This window comes from Eucalyptus grandis, chromosome 2 (assembly GCF_016545825.1).
Source record: "Eucalyptus grandis isolate ANBG69807.140 chromosome 2, ASM1654582v1, whole genome shotgun sequence".
In the NCBI taxonomy this organism is placed as follows: Eukaryota; Viridiplantae; Streptophyta; class Magnoliopsida; order Myrtales; family Myrtaceae; genus Eucalyptus; species Eucalyptus grandis.
The window spans coordinates 36,269,966-36,290,968 of record NC_052613.1 but is presented as its reverse complement, the minus strand read 5'-3'; the positions used below and the strand labels follow the sequence as shown (position 1 = coordinate 36,290,968).

The following is a 21,003-nucleotide window of genomic DNA, read 5'->3' as shown; positions in this document are numbered from 1 at the left end:
TGGCTAATCCTTAATCAATTAAATATATACAGATCACTAGACATTTAATTTTATTCATAGAATTGCACCTTAGGGTAGAACAGTAAAATCACGTGCAAAAGGAGTAAAACTGGAATTTTGCACGCAAGGCCAGAATTGGAATTTTACTTTTAAGGGGTAAAACATGAATTTTACGCCCAAAAGGGAAAAATTGTAAGTTTACACACCCCAGTGGGGCAAAATCGGAATTTTGTGTGGGCAAGGGCAGAATCACAATTTTCCTAAAGGCGGAGGGGCAAAATTGAGAAACCATAGGCACGCCTGCAACGCACACGTGCTTTTCCCATTCGGGCGCGTGCAACGCACGCTCCCGCTTCAGCCCCTTGGGCGCGTGCGTCACACGCGCCCGCTGCAGCCCCTCGAGCGCGTGCGTTAAACGCCCCCACTGCAACCCTTCGGGCGCGTGCGTTGCATGCACCTGCTGCTGCTCTCGGGCGGGTGCGACGCAGGCGCCCGAGGTCTTCTTTCGGGCTCTCTTCCGCCGCTTCTTCCGCCGCAACCGCCTCTGTTCCGCCGTTTGGGTCTCCTCCCACAACCCATGTCCGACCAAATTGGTTGATGGGTTTCGAAGAGAACGCCGGGACAAACGAATAGATTCAAGATCCGGCAAAAAAACGACCATGTATGGACCAGAATAAAGCCAACAATATGCCCTATAAAACCCTAACCACCAAAATTTCACCGCTCGATTAACCTTCGATGATTAGTAATATGTCGAAAAATTTAGGGGTTTCTCTTCCTAATAGCGGTGTGATCATTCAGATCCATTATCGCATGGTGGGTGGCCCGAATTTGGTCGGAATTCTCAATTCCAATCCAAGCCATATACAAATCCGAAATTTATCCACATATAATTCAATAAAATAAATTCCAAAATGTTTTACCAAGGCAGAGATTGCAAATAAGGGCTTTGATACCAACCGTAAGAGATTGCATATAAACAAAACTTAGAGATCCCGATTTTGTCCATAACTAGTAAATTCATAATATTAATTCGGGATCGAATAGCGGAAACATAAATATCAACATACCTCCAGCCATTGATGAAATCTAGAAGTGGGAAACCTCAAAATCTTTGATGTATCCACACAACACGAGTGATCTGCAATATAGAAAACGCACGTCCTGTTCTACTAGTCAATCCCCTTCACAAAACCTAATGGTGTGTTTTTCTGTATCGTGAGGGTTTGAACCAGACGACCTGACGTTTTTATTCCGTTGGTTACATTACCGGTATCTCCTATCAAGACCATTATGGTAATGTAATAACGGACAAATATCACTTAATACACGTGGGTAATAAATTGGGCAATAATTGGAATTTATATAGGGAATTGATTTGGTATTTATTGAGAATATAATATTGGAATCATATTTAGAATAATAAAATATATTACATATTTTAACAGAGTCATCCAAGCACATTCGTGCTCTTGCCAAAAGTGTAATTCTGCTTGCCATGCCCATGACGGAACAATTCATTAATAAAACAAAACGAGATTAAAGACAACACTGGTCACACATTATCAACAGACACAGTTTCTGGAGTATATATATAATTTCCTCTCAGTCTTTAGAAAAACACAAATGCTCTCATTGTCTTGACCAGGCGGACACCAATTTGTGTATCTACATACTGGCTGAATAATTTTGCCAGTTTTCACATTTATTAGTACCGTTTATATAAGAATTATGTGCAAAAAGGCAATTGAGAGACCCACATAGTCATCGATCTTACATGGTCTAATGCTCTCAAGGATAGATTAGGCTTAATTGCCCGAAGTTGGATGGCAAAAGGGAACAGAGGGGCCAATAAATTCAGAAAGAGATAATTTATCCATTAGATATTGAGTATCATGGTCTCTTCATATTACTACAAGGAAAGGGAGATCCTACGTTAAAGGTAATAATCCATCTAAATTTCAATTATGCCTCATGTTTAGTGTAAACATAATATTGCAGTAAATTGAATGTAATGATTAAAATTTCGAGTAAGATGATGTAGATTTCAAATCTAACTTAATATAACCGTAGCTCATTGACATCCAATTTTTTTCCTCACATTTCCAGTCTCTTCGAGTTAAAAGTTTTCCGTGGATACCGCCTATTAAATTTAGATTTTACTCTTTTCGTTTTTTTTTTTTTTTTTTTTTTTTTTTGGGTAAATGCATAGCTTGTGCCCTTTTTTCGGTAAAGTCAAATGATAATTCCAGCCATTCAAAGGGGTACATAGGCATTTACTAACTAGCCAATTGAGGGTGCAGTTAGTTAAAAATTAAAAGAAATAACACTTTAAATCCGTCTGATTATGTGGACAATTATACTAACGGTACTCCATTCCATTCACAGAAGACAAATATATAATGGAGAGAGCTAAAATAGTGAATGTGAGAATTCAACACATGTGCCATGCTTAATCCGTGTAATAACATAAGAATGACGCGGCTGCGAAGGAATTTCTCTGTTTTCCAGAGTTGTTTTCCATTCTTGTTTGTCGTGCTGATTCACGCATCCAGGGTGACGCGGCTGCCAAAGGAATTTCTCGATCGCTTTCCTCTTCCTGCCACCATCAGATGATTTTCTTGGATGATTCGACTTCTTTTTCTGCGTAATGTTTTGGTCGGCCAAGCTTATTATAATTCGAGGGTTCATAAAACGCACTGGTAATACCGTTTCACTCCAGATAGAGAGAGTTCTCCGGCTTTACAACTCCGTTCATGGAGCCAGAATCTGGAAATCCAGCTCCTCGCAATCCGTCTCAGGTCAGGGTTTCTCATCACGTTGAATCGCAATTCAGGTCGGCATCATTCATGTGTTTGACTTAGACGGTGACGCTGGCTGATGTTGAATTGTGCTGCTTTGATCCTGTTGTGGATACTGGATTCAGTGGTTTGTTTGCGTGAAGTTTTGGATAGATTTCTCATTAGGATGCCCTCATTTTCTTCTAATTCTGGCTCTCTATCTCGTTGAATCCGTATCTATGCTCCGGGGGTTTGAAACTGCTCTTGCCGTTTGTGCTTTTGATACTCTCTGTCCATATTAAGCGTCTCAATCACCGTAACTGGGAAACTAGCTGGTTTCATTCATTTTACTTGGCCCAAGAAACAAAAGAACTGTCTTGTAATGGAGCTAAATTTCACACGTGGTTGTCTTATTGAATTGGCCTTTGCGGGCGTGTTTTTCTTTTGTAGTTCGAAGACGATTTGTTTTTCTTCAGAAGCGTGTTGCTCCGATAAGTGACTCGATATGCTGGATGGGTAGCGATGTAGGTTGTTGGAATGAGGTCAGGGTGAATTCTGATCGAAAGTTGTTGATGCAAATCATTGATCCTTCAGTTTCCCGCAATTCTGTTTTAGATAAACGGAGCATCCTCGTAGATAGCCCATCGTTACTTTCCAACCATGAAGATATCCTGTATATCCACCACCTTATTTTGTTGTTTTATTGAAGTTTTCGTTACGAACCATCGGCCTTCCAGAAAATCTTTCGGAATCAGACATTATTCCTGCCCGCCCTCAAAGAAAATCTTCGGAAAGCTGTCAAAGATAGAGTCTCCACGTTTTCAAGAATCCCGGACAATCCGTGTAACCGAAGGATCCAAATGGCCTGGGGAATCCATCCTGCAATCTTTGAATAACTCTGTTATTAATCTGTGGCTCGTTACATCAGTATGCTCCTCTTTCGGATGCCTTGGTGCCTCGGCTGTTTTGGGTCCCCCCCCCCTTGTTTATCGTCTTGGCAGGTTGTGGCTCCCGGGCTCTTGGCTCTTGCCTGTTCCTTTCTCTTGGCCATATGTTTGGCCTTTTGTTGCTGGTGCTTCTTTTCTTCTTTGCAGTCCATCCGCCTCCCGTCCACTCAGTTTGACGCCTGTGTCAGCTTGAGTGTATGCCTGGAGTCGGTTGGTTGTTGTGCCTTTGTGTAACTCTTTGGTTCTTTAGCTATATTATTCTTACCTCTTACCAAAAAAAAAAAAAACCATCGGCCTTCCAGTTTCTTTGAGTTATATACAGTTGTCTCTGACTTTCCAATAGAAATTGTCATTTTCTTAAGACTCCATTTGTTTCGCAAAAAAAAAAAAAAAATGATTAGAAAAATATTTTCCTAAAAATAATATTCACCTTTCACGGAAATGTTTGAAAATAAATTATTATCAATACCGAAAATATTTTTCATTGACTAATTATTTTAAACAATATAAGCGGTTATTTATAAAAAAATATTTTCTCAATCATTCATTTTCCATAAAAACAAATGAAGCATTGAGTTTCATTCGAGTCACGAAATATAACTTCTAGGAAAACGTTTTCCGGATTTTTCGACGTTTTTCGAATTTTCTGATGTTTGCTTCATGAACAATAAACTAGTTCAAGAAAACATTTCCACCAATGGAAAAAACACTATCAAAAGTGAGGAAAAGAACAAATATGGATATATATGACTGTACATGTGACCTCACAGCTTTCACTTGAACTTTGTTCATGTGGCCTTACAACTTTCTTGGGTCAACCCGATCACTTCGCCTCTTTATCACTGTACCAGCACATTTGTTGGGATGTTACATAAACTCGTGTTTGCTATTTATTTGTCATATATATATATATATATATATATATATATATTAAGTGCAGACTTTAGATTTCATCTAGCAAATTGCACGTTAAGTAAAACGAGGGTCCCCCTTCAGCATCTTCTCCTAGACTTAACACCGGTGAGGCGATGATAAAGGAAGGGTATATGGACCTTCTAATAGGGTTTTTCTGTACTTCTCGAGGGAGATGAAATCCTTCATTCTTATCTGAGTCCTCATAATTCCGTGATTAGTAATCCATGTGTTTAGGGGTGATCGTGAAATTTGTGAGTAAATATACGAAAAGTTGAGACTCATCGTTGCAACTTTATGCGACCAGTACTTGTTAACGCTTTACTGTCAACTTTTTAACCCCAAATTCTCCCACAGTGATATTTTTTTTTTCTCTTTTATTCTTGGCTTTTTTCCTGCACATTAATTGAATTATTAGCAAAATTCTCCCATTCCTTCTATTCCGCTTTCTTTTCTCGCAACAAGACCTTATAATACAAAGACTTGCAGTAAAAAAACCAAACGAACCTAAAAAATCACTTTCATAAATAACGAGTTGTATTTATTACTAGGATTGATCTAAGAACGCTGCTAGTAGAAGTCATTATATAGACTTCGAAAATATGATGACAGCAAGTACGCACAATCTTCCCAATTCTACGCTGTAAGACTACCAATTTAACCATGTCATCACCATATTTCCTACTTTAATTATCTTTTAGTGTTTTTTGACAATTTAAAGGCCCCGAGTTTCAAGTGGGCAAAGTACTTCCTAAGTTGGATTTTCATGTCAAAGACGTGGGCTGGATCTCGGAAGGCCTTCATCGGCAAACTTGCTTTCTGTTGGATAAACGTAAGCACGAGCACAAACGCCATCAATGATTCCAAATTTATCTCTTCATTAAAATGAAGACGAAATTAAGACGAAGAATTATAAGCAAAAGATCAATTTGAACGTAGAATTTCTAGCAGATGCAACCCAGTGAAATTAATATGAATTGAAAATAGAAGAAGAAAGACTAAAATGCTGTAAAGTCTCTTGGAACGGAAAAAAAAAAAGGAGATCCCTTTAATTGATTGGGTTTCTTCCTTAATAACTATATGGAGAAATGAGAAGGCCAGTGACATAGAAATTGGAACTCATGAAGATTGGACCCCAAACAAGTGATTGAAGTTGACATCCGTCTGCCATCACAAGCATAGAGATGACATGGAGCAAAAACATGCAACTATACACACCGGAAAACAACGATAAGCACAACTTAAAACAAAGCTTACTTCTTTTTTTTTGGGTAGAAAATAAACCTTTAGCTGGATAGTTTTCGCAATGTTAGATTCCAAGCATGAGACAGCCTATATGCTTCCAATGCCAATCTTATTTTGAGACCAAGGCAATTCTCAAAACTATGCATAACAAAGAGCTTGATAATTTTGATTACATCAACATCCAAAGGAACTACCTGTATATGATACGAACTATTCATGGACTCAAGATATAACAAATACAGTGGTTCCATATGAACTCTAATAGACACTTCTGAAAATCTTTCCCTGAGCAGCTTGTTATATTAAACCAAATTCATAATCCCAAACTCTAGGAGTTTTATGAATCCAACAAAGCTGCAGCACCTTGCTCCATACTTGATTAGAGAAACTACACTTGAAAAATAGATGAGAGCAAGATTCCATGCTTATATTACAGAACAATCAGAGAGATCTAGTACTCCCAACACACCAACTGTAAATCCTCTAAAAAGTGGGGAGTTTATCACGTATTACTAACCAAGAAAAAAAGCCAGCTCTTGGCACATTAGGGGAGAATCCACAAGTTTTTGCCAGTCAACATTAGCACTCTTGCTTCTAACAATTTTGCAAGCAACAAAGGAGTTATAGCAACCATTTGAAGAAGCTTTGCATACAGCTTCATCTGCAGCTGAGGAAATAGGAAAATTCACACCACAAACTGCACCTTGGATGGAAACCAACTCTTCAGACCTAGCAGCGGGCCACTTTTGATGAGAGTCATGAATTACAGCAGATACTTTGGCCTGCAGAGGAAGAGAAGGGTCATGAATTCTTCACCTTGAGAATGATTCCGGCAAGATTCCAGTATGGTGCCACAGATCATACCAAATTATCTCTATCACCCACCATATATCTGGTGCGGGGTTACAATGTATTCCTGACTTTTAATAACTTCCAAGGTAGCATCTGCTTAGCAGTCAAAACGGTAGCTACAGAGCGAGGCAAAAAATAGAGACCCACACCTCAACAAAATAATCCACAGACACCTCAACATACAAGCAAGATTTAACAAAGCCAGTCTTCAAATGCCAAGGCCTCCAAACTGCTTAGGAAGGCAGACAGGGTCCCATCTAACTCTTGATCCCTCTTTTGCATCAGGGTCTCCCTTGCAAAGGAAAGCTCTACACTTTTGCTCAATCTTTTTAATAACTTTCTTGGGCAACAAAAAGAGTTGACACTATTTGTTAACCAGATTATGAACAATAGATTTAATGAGCTGAAGTCAGCTGGCATATGAGAGTATTTTAGCTGTCCAAGCTTTAAATCCCATTGTAATTCAATCAATGCCAACAATCCTGGTCTGAAAGTCTTCCAGACAATCCCAAATCACTAGAAGAACAAACAAACAAAAACATAGGGTTAGCTGATTGGTCATCCTGTCGGATTTGATTGCTGCATGTTGCATTTCCTAAAAGCTTGTTAGGAAACATGCCAACCAATGTATACATAATCCATAACTCAACACTCCCCCTCAAGTAGAACCCATTCCTTAGACACATATGACAAAATGTGGTCGTAATTATGTCAATAAGATAACCATGGAACAGGAGAACAAACAACATAATAGGCAAGAAATTATGGACCATTGCATGTGCTTCGGTACATGTTAGAAATGAACAAGTAGAAAGTGGACAATCTATTGGAAATTTAACAAAATAAGTAAAAATGCAGACAGTATGCTAATCCTTGAGAAAAGATTCCTTCTTGATTCTGATTATACCCCATAATCATTACCAGTGTCTTTCAAACAGCCTGACAAAAGAAAAAGCAGAAACAAATCTACCTACCCTTTCATCTTTGCCAACCAGTGACTTCAGGTCTATGCATCTTTGATTCCACAAAGCAGAATTTGAATCGCAATCAAAATGAACAATGGGAAAAAATTTGATTGAGTGCTATCTGGGATGGCAAATGCCTTCATTTGTGTCTGTACTCAAACGGACTAAACCATTCCTTAATCTTGGATGGTGAGTAAAACACTGGAATGGCACAATAAATCTGTTTCCCCCATAGATCTAGATATGCATCACATTATGCTTAGAAACAAGAAGATTGCGTGTGGGAATAAGTACTTTGTGTCAGTACCGAGTTCCTTCCACTTTCCACAACTTAGTAAACGTGTTCAAATGGAGTTTCCAGACTAAAACAGGAAAGAGGATATAAAGCATCTTAACTGCCACTAACATGACATGAACTTGCTCTATCCATCTGAAGTTCTGAGCTACACTTTTTCAATACGATGCAACCTTCAAACATTTTCAAACTTGTCTTTGCCATTAACTTATCATACAAATTATGTCTGTTACATCTAGTGGATTGCAACATCAGGGGAAAAACAGACGCTTAATGAACAGGGAAAGAGAACACATATCCACACCTCTTCCCCCATGAGTAGTTTGAGAACCAACTCTAATCATAGCAAAGAGTTTCCACAAAAACTCAAAAGATGTTAACAACAGCAGAGCCTGCAGTGGCATCTCCCCTTCGTCTCTACAATAAGGAGCAATCTCACATCCAAAGTCCCCCCCTTCAGCATCTTCTCCTCTTAGACTTGATACCGGCGAGGCGACGGTGAAGGAAGGGTTTATAGACTACGCCCCATGAAACGTTGCAGCAGACACCATGTCTACAAACAAGGTTAGAAACAATTAATCCACTATAGAATTCAACGGAAGCTATAAAAAATAAGGACAAAAATTAGAGAAACCGTTGCTCGTTCAGGCTAATGAGATCAATCTACAGGCCGCGTTTAACCGAGGAAATGCAGCTGACTACTGACTGACTCGTCCCCGACGAAGGCTAATTTTGAACTAAAGAAATTACCTTGTGTGGATGAGAAGAGAACCCCGCGGAAAGCGACGAACAAGAGTTAAAATAAGGAAAGCGCGAAGTAGCTTTATTTACCTTCGCCTTGCGAGCCCAGAAATACGGATAATTGCGGGTGGTGCAGCTATTAATATCTTAATTTTCGCTGACAAGTCAAACATGCATTTTTTGTAAAACTATGTATAATATAAAGATAAATAAATAATGAAAACATAAAAATGAAAAAAATAGAATAGAAAATAAACATAATGAAGCACCAGGTCCATCAAAGCCCATCGCTCTAGCCCGGTATGATCACCTTGTTCCAACCTAGCTCGGTCCATCGACAAGTGCAGCCCCGACCACAAGTCAAGCCCATCAACCACCTGGCCCAATTCACCTCAACCCACCGATCCACAAGACCAGCCCAGGCCACACTAGGCCCATCAAGTTATAATAAAACCCATTAAGCCAAACTTGGTGAAACCCATAAAGATTTGAATTGAGCTCGGTTCACCTCATTGGAACCGGCCCCCCTCTCCCCACTGTTGTTCTCTCTCTGTCACCCTGAACGTTGGAAACAAAATCGTGCACATTACAATGTTTGATTGCCTATTGTGTTCGCAACTGAGACCTCCTTGTTATTGAAATAAGCTCATCGACAATTCAATTGCATCGATTTCTTCATTGTTTAAGTATGTTTGTTGATCGGTTCTTGATGTATGGGCGTTCCTTAAGTCCTATTGTGTTGTATTAAGAATGGATCTAGGAACTATGCACTTTGATACATTTCTACCTCGGTTTAGATCTAAGTTCAGTGTTCTTGCAACATAAATTTGATTTTGAGTATTGCTAGATTAGGACAAGAATCTCTTGTATGGAAATGAATTCAATCCAATGTGTTTTTGCTGAGTTCACACATTATATTTACTAGAATCACACTTCGATCGTCCCCACAATCAGCGATGGCTCGCAAGCTTACATTAGCCACAATGAAAAAAAAAAAAAACAAAAGAAAATTTATTCAAAAAATTTCCAATTTTTTAAAAATTTGTCTACACTAGTGCTGGCTATGTCTCGTGGAAAAATTAGTGTCCACATTCAAAATTTCCAAGCAAAAGTGATCCAAATGACTACATTAGCAAATTATCAAAATATTTATAACTAAATTGGCTAAATTGAAAGATTTATGACTAAATTGACATTTGTACATTAAGTTTAGATGATATTTGTACAATATATTTATTAATTTTTTTGGTAAAATGTCACACACAATTTCCAAAAAGAAAATGAAAATTTCATTGAATTTAAGTACTATGTGATGACTTCAAATGTATAGGGTAGTATACTTTACAACAACAAATGAAGAATCATAGCCTAGAAAGCGAGACAAAATATTTCATAAATCTTAGTTTCTATAGGGAAATATGAGAAGACTCAACAAAACATAAATGAAAATATTTATTCAAGCAAAATTCTATAATGTAGGAAGTAGTATACAATTCTAATTCGAATAATTGTCTAGAAAAACTTAAACCTATAGCGGCAAATTCATTCCTAAATTTTTCAATTTTGCCAATTTAATTCTTTCGGCTAATCTTGACTGGAAATCGTTAATGTGACGGTCGTGTTACGTAGGATGGTCAGCACTCACGTCAGAAATTTTTTACCAACATTGGTCGTTGCTAGGTTAGGCACAAGTATACGATATTGATTATTCGAGTTCTCCTTCTTTGTTTTATTTGCTCCCATATTCTCAAATTTGTAAATTGTGAAGGATGTAGATTGTATACTTACCTAGTCTAGAACTGCTGAATCAGGTTTGCAAAGGGAGGCCTTTGTATAGGGCATGGGCTCATGGGGATGACCAGTTTTGTTCAATGGTTTGCTGTCGTCTATGACATTAGGGAACGAAATAAATGAGTTGCAGAAGAAAGGAGGATTACGATGAAAAACTGCAGAATTTGAAAATAAGATTATTGCTTATGGAAGAAGGGCATCTTAGGACAGGGATAGATCGAAATGATCGTCTTGGTCATTCGAGTGTGTAGTGGCCGACTTTTTCTTTGAGTTTAGAGAAAGTATAAAAAGGCTAAATAAAGGTCACGTGCAGGCAATCGAAAACTGGAGAAAGGTAGTACTCATGCGGACTTGCCCGTGGAAGTTGACTTGGGATTTTATCATAAAGTCAAAAACACTTTTGCTTATCATATCAGTGAAATAATTAGTGGGGAAATGGAATTTGACATTTTTTTGGTTGTGTAACCTGTGTACATCATTCCGTTTTTGGCAGCCTTACTTTCAGATTTGCCATTGTTAATCAATCCCATTTACCCCAATAATTCCTCCGATGTTTGCTTATTCTAGGACATTTATTCAACGTTCTTCAACCTTTTGGAATTAAAATCAATAAGTCGGACATGTAATGTTATGTCAATAATTGATTGAAAATATTCAATCTCACGATGGAATTCGATACTTAAATGAGGAAAAGTATTGCTTATCATTGACTCTTGAGTTTTTGACGGACAAATCGAACATGTGTTTATATTAAAATAAGTGAATGATGAATAAACACCAGGCCCATCACTCTCCAGCCCATCCATGAAGCTCGTCCACTTCCGCTCCAATTCAGACACTCTGGCCCTTCAAAGCCTAACCCCTCACCGCGAGCCCGAATTCCACCGGCCGACGACGCCATCCCATTTTCTCGGTGACAGCACCTCGCCTTCTGCTAGTTAAAGTTCCTATTGAATTCTGTTTGCACATGTTTTGATGTGCAATTGAAGAGGCGCCGGTTGTGACTTACTGGGTTTCCTGTATATAGTCAATTGAAATGCGTACAAATTTGGACATATAGGCGTACTGTGTTGCTTGTTGTTTATGTGTGCTTGGATATCTCAAATGCCGGTCGCGTGCATTCGTTGTTCGCTGTACATGTGTGTGATTGCTGTGTCAACTGATGTTGTGCTAACTTTGGAAAATGTGCATGGTATTAATCATCTAAGCTGCTAAATATGAGAAGTTGTAGTCCTCAGGATTTTTCTAAGTAACAGCGCTAGCATAAGACCTTATTATCCGGATGTAGCAAATACGAGCGCAAAAACGCTATGAGAATACCAATTCACTCTATTTAAATCATATTAAAATATAGCCAAGTTTCTCAAGTTATTTCCTTTTTCACAATTGTATTTATTGTTTCAACATTGTTTAAAGGACACGAGTTTGAACTTTGAAGTGGGCTATTTGCTACGTAAGTTAGATTTTTCTTGTCCAAGACGTAGGGCTGCTTCTTGGAACAGGTCTTCATCGGCAAACACGCTTTTCATTAAATGAAAAGTAAGCACAAACGCGAACACCCCGAACACCCTCCATGATTCCGTGAGGACGAAATGACGAATATCTACGAGAGAGAGCAGAATTTCGGAAGTCGAATTTCATGCAGACATAACTAAATGAAATTACCATTAACCGGTTAAAAAAGAAGAGAGTAGAATGTGGTAAAATCTCTCAATGAATCTTGTAGTTAAATAAGTGTTTACTCTCTTACTCTTGTAGCAACTCCCTTTCATGGATTGGGGTCCTTCCTCAAGAACTATTTGAAGAAATGCGAAGGCCAGTGATATAGAAATTGGACCTCATAAAGAATTGGACCCCAAACAAGAGGGTTGAAGTTGACATCTGTATCACAAGCATATAGACGACAGAGCAAAACATGCAATTCTACACACCAAAGAGCAACAATAAGCACCACGTCAGACAAATCTTTACTCTAGCTAATAGTTTTCACAGAGTCAGATTCCAAGCAACACAATCTATGATGCTCATTGGTGCCAATCTTATTTTGAGACCAAGGCAATTCTCAACACTATGCTTAACAGAACTTCATAATTTTGATTTCATTAAACATCCAAGGAGGCACCTGAAAAGGCAACATGGACTTCAAGATAAAATAGATGCAGTAGTTTCCAGATAAACTGCGATAGACACTTCTGAAAATCTTTCTCTGAGCAGCTCGTTTCATCTAAACCGAATTCACAATCGTAAAATCCAGGACCTCAGATGAATCGAACAAAGCTGCAGCACCTTTCTCCATAATTGATTGGGGAGAAACTACACTCAATAAACAGATGAGAGCAATATTCAATACGTAGATCACAGAACGAGAGAGAGAGAGAGAGAGAGAGAGAGAGAGAGAGAGAGAGAGAGAGAGAGAGAGAGAGATCTAGTTACTCTCAACAGACCAACTGTAAATCCTCTCGACAGCGGGAAGTTTATCATGTATTACTAACCCAAAAAAAAAAAGCTAAATCTTGGCACATTAGGGAAGAACCACCCAAGTTTGTCCCAGCCAACATCAGCATCCTTGTTTCTGACAATATCCCATGCAACAAAAAAGTTAAGGCAACTATTTGAACAAGCTGTGCAAAAAACAACTTTATTTGCAGCTGAGGAACTAGGAAAAACACACCACAAATTGCAGCTTGTATGGGAACCAACCCTTCAGACCTAGCAGCAGGCATTTCCAATGAGAGTTAACGTATTGCAGTCGATCCTTTGGTCTGCAGAGAAGAGAACAGAAGATTCATAAATTATTCTTATCGAGAATGATTCCGGCATAGTGCCAGAATTCATACCAAAGAGAAATATTATCTCCATTATCCACTATTTGTATAATGTGGGATTTCAAAATGTTCCTGACTTTTAATAAACTCTTCCAAGCATACGTAGCATCTGGTTTACAGTCAAGATGATAGCTAGAGAGCCAGGCAAAACACTTAGAGCCCACAACTCAACAAAATACTCCACAGACAATTTAAACTACAAAAAGATTTCACAAATCCGATCTTCAAATGCCAAGTCCTCCAAACTGCTTAGGACAAAAAGTGTTTCATCTAGCTTTTGCTCCCTCTTTGGCATAAGGATCTCCATTCCAAAGGAAAGCTCTACACTTTTGCTCGAACATTTCAAAAACTTTCTTGGGAAACAAAAAGAGTGGACACTAATAGACTACGAATGACAGAGACAATAAGCTGAAGTTCGCCGGCATATGAGCGGCTTTTAACTGTCCAAGCTTGAAATCTATTTGTAATTCAATGATTTTATAGAGGCTTACAATCCTTGTCTGAAAGTCTTCCAGACAAACCACAATTACAGGAAGAAAGAACCAATAAGAACATACGATTGGCCAAGCTGTTTGATTTGATTGCTGCATGTTAGACAAATTCCTTTCTAAAAACACCGTAAGCTGTTAAGCAACGTGCTAAGCAATGTATATAGAACGTATTTGACCAAACAAATGTACATATAATGTATAAGTCAGCATTCCCCTTGCGTAGAACCAATCCCTTAAGACACACACAACAAAATGTGGACGTAATCACATCAATGAGATAGCTGCAGATGATAACAAGAAACATAAAAGATGAGAAATTTTAAACCATTAATATGCTTTGATACAATGCTAGAAATGAACAAGTAGAATGCAGACAATTTGCTAATCCGTCAGAAGAGATTCTTTCCAGATTCTGATTATACCCCATGATCATTAGCCATGTCTTTCAAACAGCCTGTGAAAAGAAATAGCGGAAACAAATCTACCCACCCTCTAAACTTTGCCAACCTGTGACTGCAAGGCTATGCATCTTTGATTCCATGAAGCAGAACATAAATAATTATCAGAATAAACAATAGACAAAGATATCATCGAGTGCTATCCAGGACACAAAAATGCCTTCACTTGTGTCTGTACTCAAACCGACTAAACCACTATTTAATCTTGGATGCTGCGTAAAATGCCGGAATGGAAGGGTTGAGGTGGAATAAATCTGTCCCCCATAGATTTTGATGTGCACCACAGTATGCTCAGAAATGAGAAGATTGCATGTGTGGAATAAGTAGTTTGTATCGGTAAATGCAGACACAAAGTTAACACTGAGTTGCTTCCACTTCTGGTGAATGCTGCAAAAGTAATTTCCGCATATCATAATCAGAGATATAAGGGAAACTAGTCGAGTACATTCCACAACTTAGTAAATGTGTTCAAATGGAACTTTCAGACTAAAACACGAAAGAAGATTTAAAGCACCTAACTGCCATTAACATGACAATGTGCTTGCTCTATCTATCTGAAGTTCTGGCTACACTTTTTCAAGGAGATGCAATTTTTAAACATTTTCAAATTTGTCTTTGCTATCAACTTATCATATAAATTATGTCCAGACTTTAGATTCATCTAACATCAGGGCAAAACAGACACTTATTGAATGGGGAAAGGAAACATATATACATACCTATCTCCATGAGTAATTTGAGAACCGACTAATCATGGAAAAGCTTCCACAAAAGTCAGATCTGAAGAACAAAGCCCGTAGTGCCATGTCCCTTTGTCTCTACAATGAGGAGCAATCTCACATCCAGGGTCCCCTTCAGCATCTTCTCCTCCTAGACTTAATACCAGTGAGGCGATGGTGAAGGAAGGGTATATAGACCTTTCTATAGGTCACTGGGTCTTACCAACACAATTCACCAATGGAATTCCAATGTAATCTGAAAGGCAAGCAAGATTTAGAGAATCTTGGAGAATGAGACAGAGCACAGTGATGACAAAAGAATTGAATGAGTGCAGAAAACTGATAGAATGCAGAAATAAGCTGAGAATCCAAATTTAAATGCAATAGTCCATTAATAACACCCCAGATTTTTATTTCATTTTTGTTGGATCGAAGAAATTATGCGAAGCGTTTCAATGGATAGGGGAACCGATGCCAAATCTGAGAAGAGAAGTGACTAGGAGTAGAAGAGTAGAGAGTAGGAGGAGTAGTAAATGGCAAGATTGATACCTGATTTTAAGACATCTTCGTGAGATGGAGACGGTGATGGAATTGAGGACAATGGAGTGGAGAGATGAAGCATAGGTGATTAAGGTGCAGACAACAAAGGAGAAGGACACGATGATGGAAGGGACATTTTTCACAGCCCCTAGTTTTGCCCAATTGTTGTCTGCAAAAATTAAAAACACCCTTTTTAAGTAACATAATGTTTCCAATGAGAGTTATAAATTACAGCAGATACTTTGGCCTGCGGAGGAAGAGAAGATTCATAAATTATTCTCCTTGAGAAATGATTCTGGCAAGATCCCAGTATGGTGTCACAAATCAAATTAAGAGAAATATTATCTCCATTACTGACTATATATCTAATGTGGGGCTTCAAAATATTCTTAACTTTTAATAACTTCTTCAAAGCATAAGTAGCATCTGGTCTACTGTCAAGATAATAGCTCTAGAGCCAGGAAAAACATAGAGACTTCACCTCAACAAAATACTCCACACACTTTAAAATGCAAGCAAGATTTTACAAATCCAGTCTTTGAATACCAAGGCCTCGAAACTTCTTAGGAGGACAGACGGTTCTCTACACTTTCGCCAACCATTTCAAAATCTTTCTTGGGCAACAAAAGGAGTTGACGCTAATACTTAACCACACTACGAATAACAGATTTAATAAGCTGAAGTTCGCTGGCATATCAGAGGCTTTTAACTGTCAAGGCTTTAAATCTTGTTGTAATTCAATGATTTTTTGAGAAGTTTATAATCCATATAAGAAAGTCTTCAAACCAAACAAGAACATAGGGTTGGCTGATTGGTCATGTTGTTTGATTTGATTGCTGCATGTTAGACAAATACATTTTTAAAAGCTTAAGCTGTTAGAAAACTTGCCAAACAACGCATATAAAAAGTATAACTTAACATTCCCCTTGCATGGAACTAATCCGTTACACATGCACAACAAAAGGTGGACGTAATCACATCAATGAGATAACTAGGGAAATGATAACAAACAACATAACATTCAAGAAATTTTAAATCATTGACGTGTGTTTTGATAAGATGCTAGAAATGAACAAGTAGAACATGGATAATTTGTCGGATATGCGGAAATATGCTAAATCGTTCAGAAGAAATTCTTTTTAGATTCTGATTATAACCCATGATCATTACCCACCTTTTAAGCAGCTTTTAAACAGCCAATCAAAAGAAATAACAAATTTACTTACCCTTTAAACTTTGCCAGCCAGCGACTCCAGGGCGATGCTTCTTTGATTTCATGAAGCAGAATAGGAATATTTGTGTCTGTACTCAAACCAACTAATCCATTCCTTAATCTTGGATGGTGAGTAAAATGATGGAATAGAGGGATAAGCTGCAATAAAATCCGTGTCCCCCATAGATTCCAATGTGCGCCACAGTATGCTCAGAAATGAGAAGATTGCTTGTGTGGGAATAATTACTTTGCATCAGTAAATGCAGACAGAGAGTTGATACCGACTTCCTTCCACTTCAGGTAAATGCTGCAAAAGTAATTTTCACATATCGGAATCAGAGTATTCAGGCACATTCCACAACTTTGTAAATGTGTTTGAATGGAGTTTCCAGACTAAAGCAGGAAAGAGGATTTAAAGCACCTACCTGCCATTAACATGACATGAACTTGCTCTATCCATCTGAAGTTCTGAGCTACGCTTTTTCGATGCGATGCAACTTTCAAACATTTTCAAAACTTGTCTTTTTGCTATTTATTTATCATATAAATTATGTCCAATGGATTGAATATCAGGGAGAACATATACTTAATAAACAGGGAAAGAGAACATATATACATACCTCTATCCCCAGCGAGTAATTTGAGAACCATCATGGGAAAGAGTTCCCACAAAAAGGTCAAAGATGCTAATGATAGATGAGCCTGCAGTTGGCATCTCCCCTCTTCGTCTTTACAATGAGAAGCAATCTCACATCTCAGGGTCCCCACCTTCAGCAGCATCTTCTTCTAGGCATGGTACCGGCAAACTTCACCGATGGGAATTCCAATGTAACTTGAAAGGCGAGCAAGATTTAGAGAATCTTGGAGAATGAGGCGGAGCACAGCGAGAACGAAAGAATCGGAGGAGTTCGGAGAACTGCTCAGAATGCCAAAAAAAAAAAGTAGCTGAGAAATCTAAATTTTGGCTGGAGCGATGAAAACATGGGAAGAAGCAGTTAAAAAGGGAGAAGGGGAAGTGATGCCAAATCTGAGAAGAGAAGTGACTACGAGTATTGAAGAGTAGTGATCGGAAAGATTGATTACCTGTTTTAATTGGAATATATTCATGAGATGGAGATGGAGGTGAGGACGACGACGGAGTGGAGAGCCGAAGCAGCGGTGGCGATGGAGGTGCACACAACAACAGGGGAAGGACATAGATGATGAAAGAGCCAGGCCTCAGCCTATATACATGCCTAATGTAATTTGTGGGATTTCGCAAATGAGGGGCCAATAGCAGCCGGTCCCTTTCTTGCATCGCTTCTCTAGAATTGGGCAATTGTATAAAAGGAGTTCTTCGAGGGAGGGAGGGAGGCTATCCTGGGGCAACTCCCTCAGCTTCAGGCAACACTGGATCCATAAGTTCTGTAGAGAGGGAGGGAGACTGCTGGACAGTCTTTCCACTTTCCCCATATCATGGATAGAGAGATGGAGCAGAGAGGAAGGGAGCGGAAGCACAAGATCCTCCTCCTCTCCCACTCCTCCCGCACTACCGTCGATATTTAGCCTTCCAAGGGAGGTGAGAGGGGTGAGCCACTCCCTCACTGGTTGCTTCATATTCTCACATTGAGTCACCTCAAGTTCCCATAGCTGGGGCGGCAATCCTCCGTTGGGAAAGCGCGTGAATCTCTCACACCTCCAAATTGACAGCTTTCGGAGACATGTGAGCTGATACAATTGATTAGGTAACGATTTTATCTTCGGACAGCTATACAGAAAAAATTCCAAGATACTGGGAGGAAGAGGAGGGAAGCACTCTACCTCCAAAGCAGGACAACCAGACAACACCAAGGAAGTGAGCTGAGACAGAGTGTGCAGACCCTGGGGTAAGCTTATCAAATTCTCGCAACACACAATTTGAATCTCTTGAAGAGACTGAAGAGGATCTAGATTTATCTCCGCGAGTGACTCCACCCCCCCGCAGTCATAAATGCCAAGTCTCTTGAGAGTTGTGGGTAAAAATCCTCTAAGTAAAGATCGCAACATCTCGCAGCACTCGATATTTAATGATATCATTGATGTAGGTATACCTGTTTTTGGGAAGGATAAGAGTTTTGGACATTCATAGATCGTCAAGTCTCTAAGAGAGGAGAGAGTGTGCATTGTGCTTGGAAGCTTCTCTAAATTGACGCACTTCATCAATTTGATAGTCTTGAGATTACCAGGCAGCTCTATATCTCCTTCTTTAGCCACAAAATATATGAATTCCGGACAATTGTGTACAACTAACCTCTTCAAACAACGAAGAGTCCGAATTGCATCTCCGTCTTGCCACAAATATCTTAACTTTGTACATTCTCTAATCTCCAACTCCTCTAGCTTGATCAAGGAGCTTGCGAGTCCGTGATTTAAGCAAGTCAGTTCAACAACATCATTTATGGTTAGAGCAGTTAGAGATGTCAAGCTTACCAAACTCTGCAGCACCCCCTCATTACAACCTTTGAATTCTAATTCATTGAGAGATGGAAGGCTAATGAAAGCTGGCAAAGCTTTCAGCTTAGGGCAATCCTGAATGACGAGATGGTCAAGACGGGGGAATACAACTCCAACTTCTTCAGTGTCGATGCAATGAGACCAATCCTCCCATATCAGCATGCCCTTGAATTCCAAAGTTAATAAGGATGGAAAATGATTGTTACTTCCATGAAATTCAGACCCTACCGTGCATATTGAATTTAAACCTTCGATGTACAGTTCTTCCAGTGAAGTTAGGTGCCCAAGCAATGGTAATGCTTTGACCCCCCGACACCCATGTAAATGTAAACACACAAGGTTAACATATGAGGGACTTGCTAACCATGACGGGAATTCTAGGCCACCATAATAGGATATTGTGAGATCTTCAAGGTTTTGGTGAGGGCGAAGAGAGTTAAGGACCTGTCCTTCAAGATCTATATTTCGGGAAATTTCAAAATTTATACTCCATTGCATGGTCAACCGGCATATTCCCTTCTTCATGCATAAATTGGCATCGTTGGCATCCTCGACTTCTTGGACCTTATGCAAATCAGAGATGCACAATTCCCCTCTAAGGTTCTCCAGGTTTTTTAACTCCTTCAACCTCGACCCATTTCCTGTTTCCACTATGAACTTCGACAACATCTCAAGACCCACCAAATTACCTACATACAATGGCATCTTTTCTAGGCTTCTTGTGTTGGTAATGTCAAGAAATCTTAGATTGATCAATTTTTCCATACCTTTAGGTAATTCAATGAGGTATTCACAGCCCTGCAACATCAAAGCTTCTAGGTTGTGCAATGCAACAATTGACTTTGGAAGCGTTCTAATATGAGTATGTGACAGATTAAGGTGCCTTAGGTGCCTCAATTTGCCTATGCAATCCGGGACTCGTTGATGACATAGTAATTCAATGAAAGCACCCTCAAGTACTTGAATTCGGACAACAAGTCACATAGCACTTTCGGGACACACGGGAAAAATGATATGTCTTATTTAACGATATAAAGCTCCTAAGTTTCTGCATCCGACGATATATCTTGAGTCTTTCTGGCACAATGTTATCACTTGGAAGGAATGAGGCATGACGAACTAAAGATACATCAAACTCAAATTCCTCTGAACAATAATGGGGTGCACCTGCAACTAGCTTTGCCAAGTCATTCACAAGATCATGCATTAGGAATCGTGATTCATTGCTACTCGACTTTTGAAATAACGATCTATTTACTAGCTCATTGAAATAATTCAAACCTACATTCCATTGATTCTTTGCTTTTTTTTCATTCACGAAGCCGTCCGCAATCCACCAGTGAATCAACTCGTCCCGCTGAATTTCATAGTCTTTGGGAAATATAGCACAGTAAGCAAAACATCTCCTCAGATTAGAAGGAAGATCGAGGTAGCTAAGTTTTAAAGCCGGAAGAACGTCATTTCTTTTTTTTGGTAGATCCCAAATCTTGCTGTCCAATATAGCTTGCCATTCATGGGAACTAACTTTAGTGCGTAGCAATCCAGCCAATGTCTTCACAACTAATGGCAACCCTTTGCATTTTTTCACTATTTGGAGACCTAATTCTTTAAGATAAGGATAATCATCAAAATTTCCGACTCCAAAAGCATGAAAAGCAAACAGAGTCACGCAAGCATCTTGTGACAACTCTTCAAGGGTATAGGGTCTAGCACCGGCTATTTTAGCAACTAGGAAGTTACGGGTCGTGATGATGATT

The 21,003-nt window shown here is 39.0% G+C and overlaps 1 protein-coding gene and 1 long non-coding RNA gene across 9 annotated transcripts; both read right to left on the bottom strand.

Annotated features, from left to right (window-relative positions):
* Positions 1-6,146: 6,146 nt before the first annotated feature.
* Positions 6,147-8,864, bottom strand: LOC120290409. The gene is made up of 3 exons (XR_005548394.1): positions 8,631-8,864; positions 8,301-8,549; positions 6,147-6,666 (listed from the first exon to the last, which is right to left on the bottom strand). It is a non-coding gene; the product is annotated as an uncharacterized LOC120290409 (long non-coding RNA).
* A 3,619-nt stretch (positions 8,865-12,483) lies between these two features.
* Positions 12,484-19,500, bottom strand: LOC120290407 (disease resistance protein TAO1-like). 8 transcript variants are annotated; one of them, XM_039306569.1, is made up of 8 exons: positions 17,858-19,500; positions 17,395-17,690; positions 16,788-17,081; positions 15,571-15,730; positions 15,022-15,277; positions 14,334-14,689; positions 13,200-13,290; positions 12,484-13,100 (listed from the first exon to the last, which is right to left on the bottom strand). In XM_039306569.1, the coding sequence occupies exon 1, from the start codon at positions 19,406-19,408 to the stop codon at positions 17,993-17,995; it is 1,416 nt and encodes a 471-aa protein (XP_039162503.1). In that variant the 5' UTR covers positions 19,409-19,500; the 3' UTR covers positions 12,484-13,100; positions 13,200-13,290; positions 14,334-14,689; positions 15,022-15,277; positions 15,571-15,730; positions 16,788-17,081; positions 17,395-17,690; positions 17,858-17,992. The 8 variants fall into 8 exon arrangements, with proteins under 8 accessions (XP_039162503.1, XP_039162505.1, XP_039162508.1 ...); XM_039306574.1 differs by having other exon boundaries at positions 12,792-13,100; positions 13,200-14,689; positions 17,858-18,481; positions 18,575-19,500; XM_039306575.1 differs by having other exon boundaries at positions 12,792-13,100; positions 13,200-14,689; positions 17,858-18,463; positions 18,575-19,500.
* Between the last annotated feature and the right edge of the window lie 1,503 nt (positions 19,501-21,003).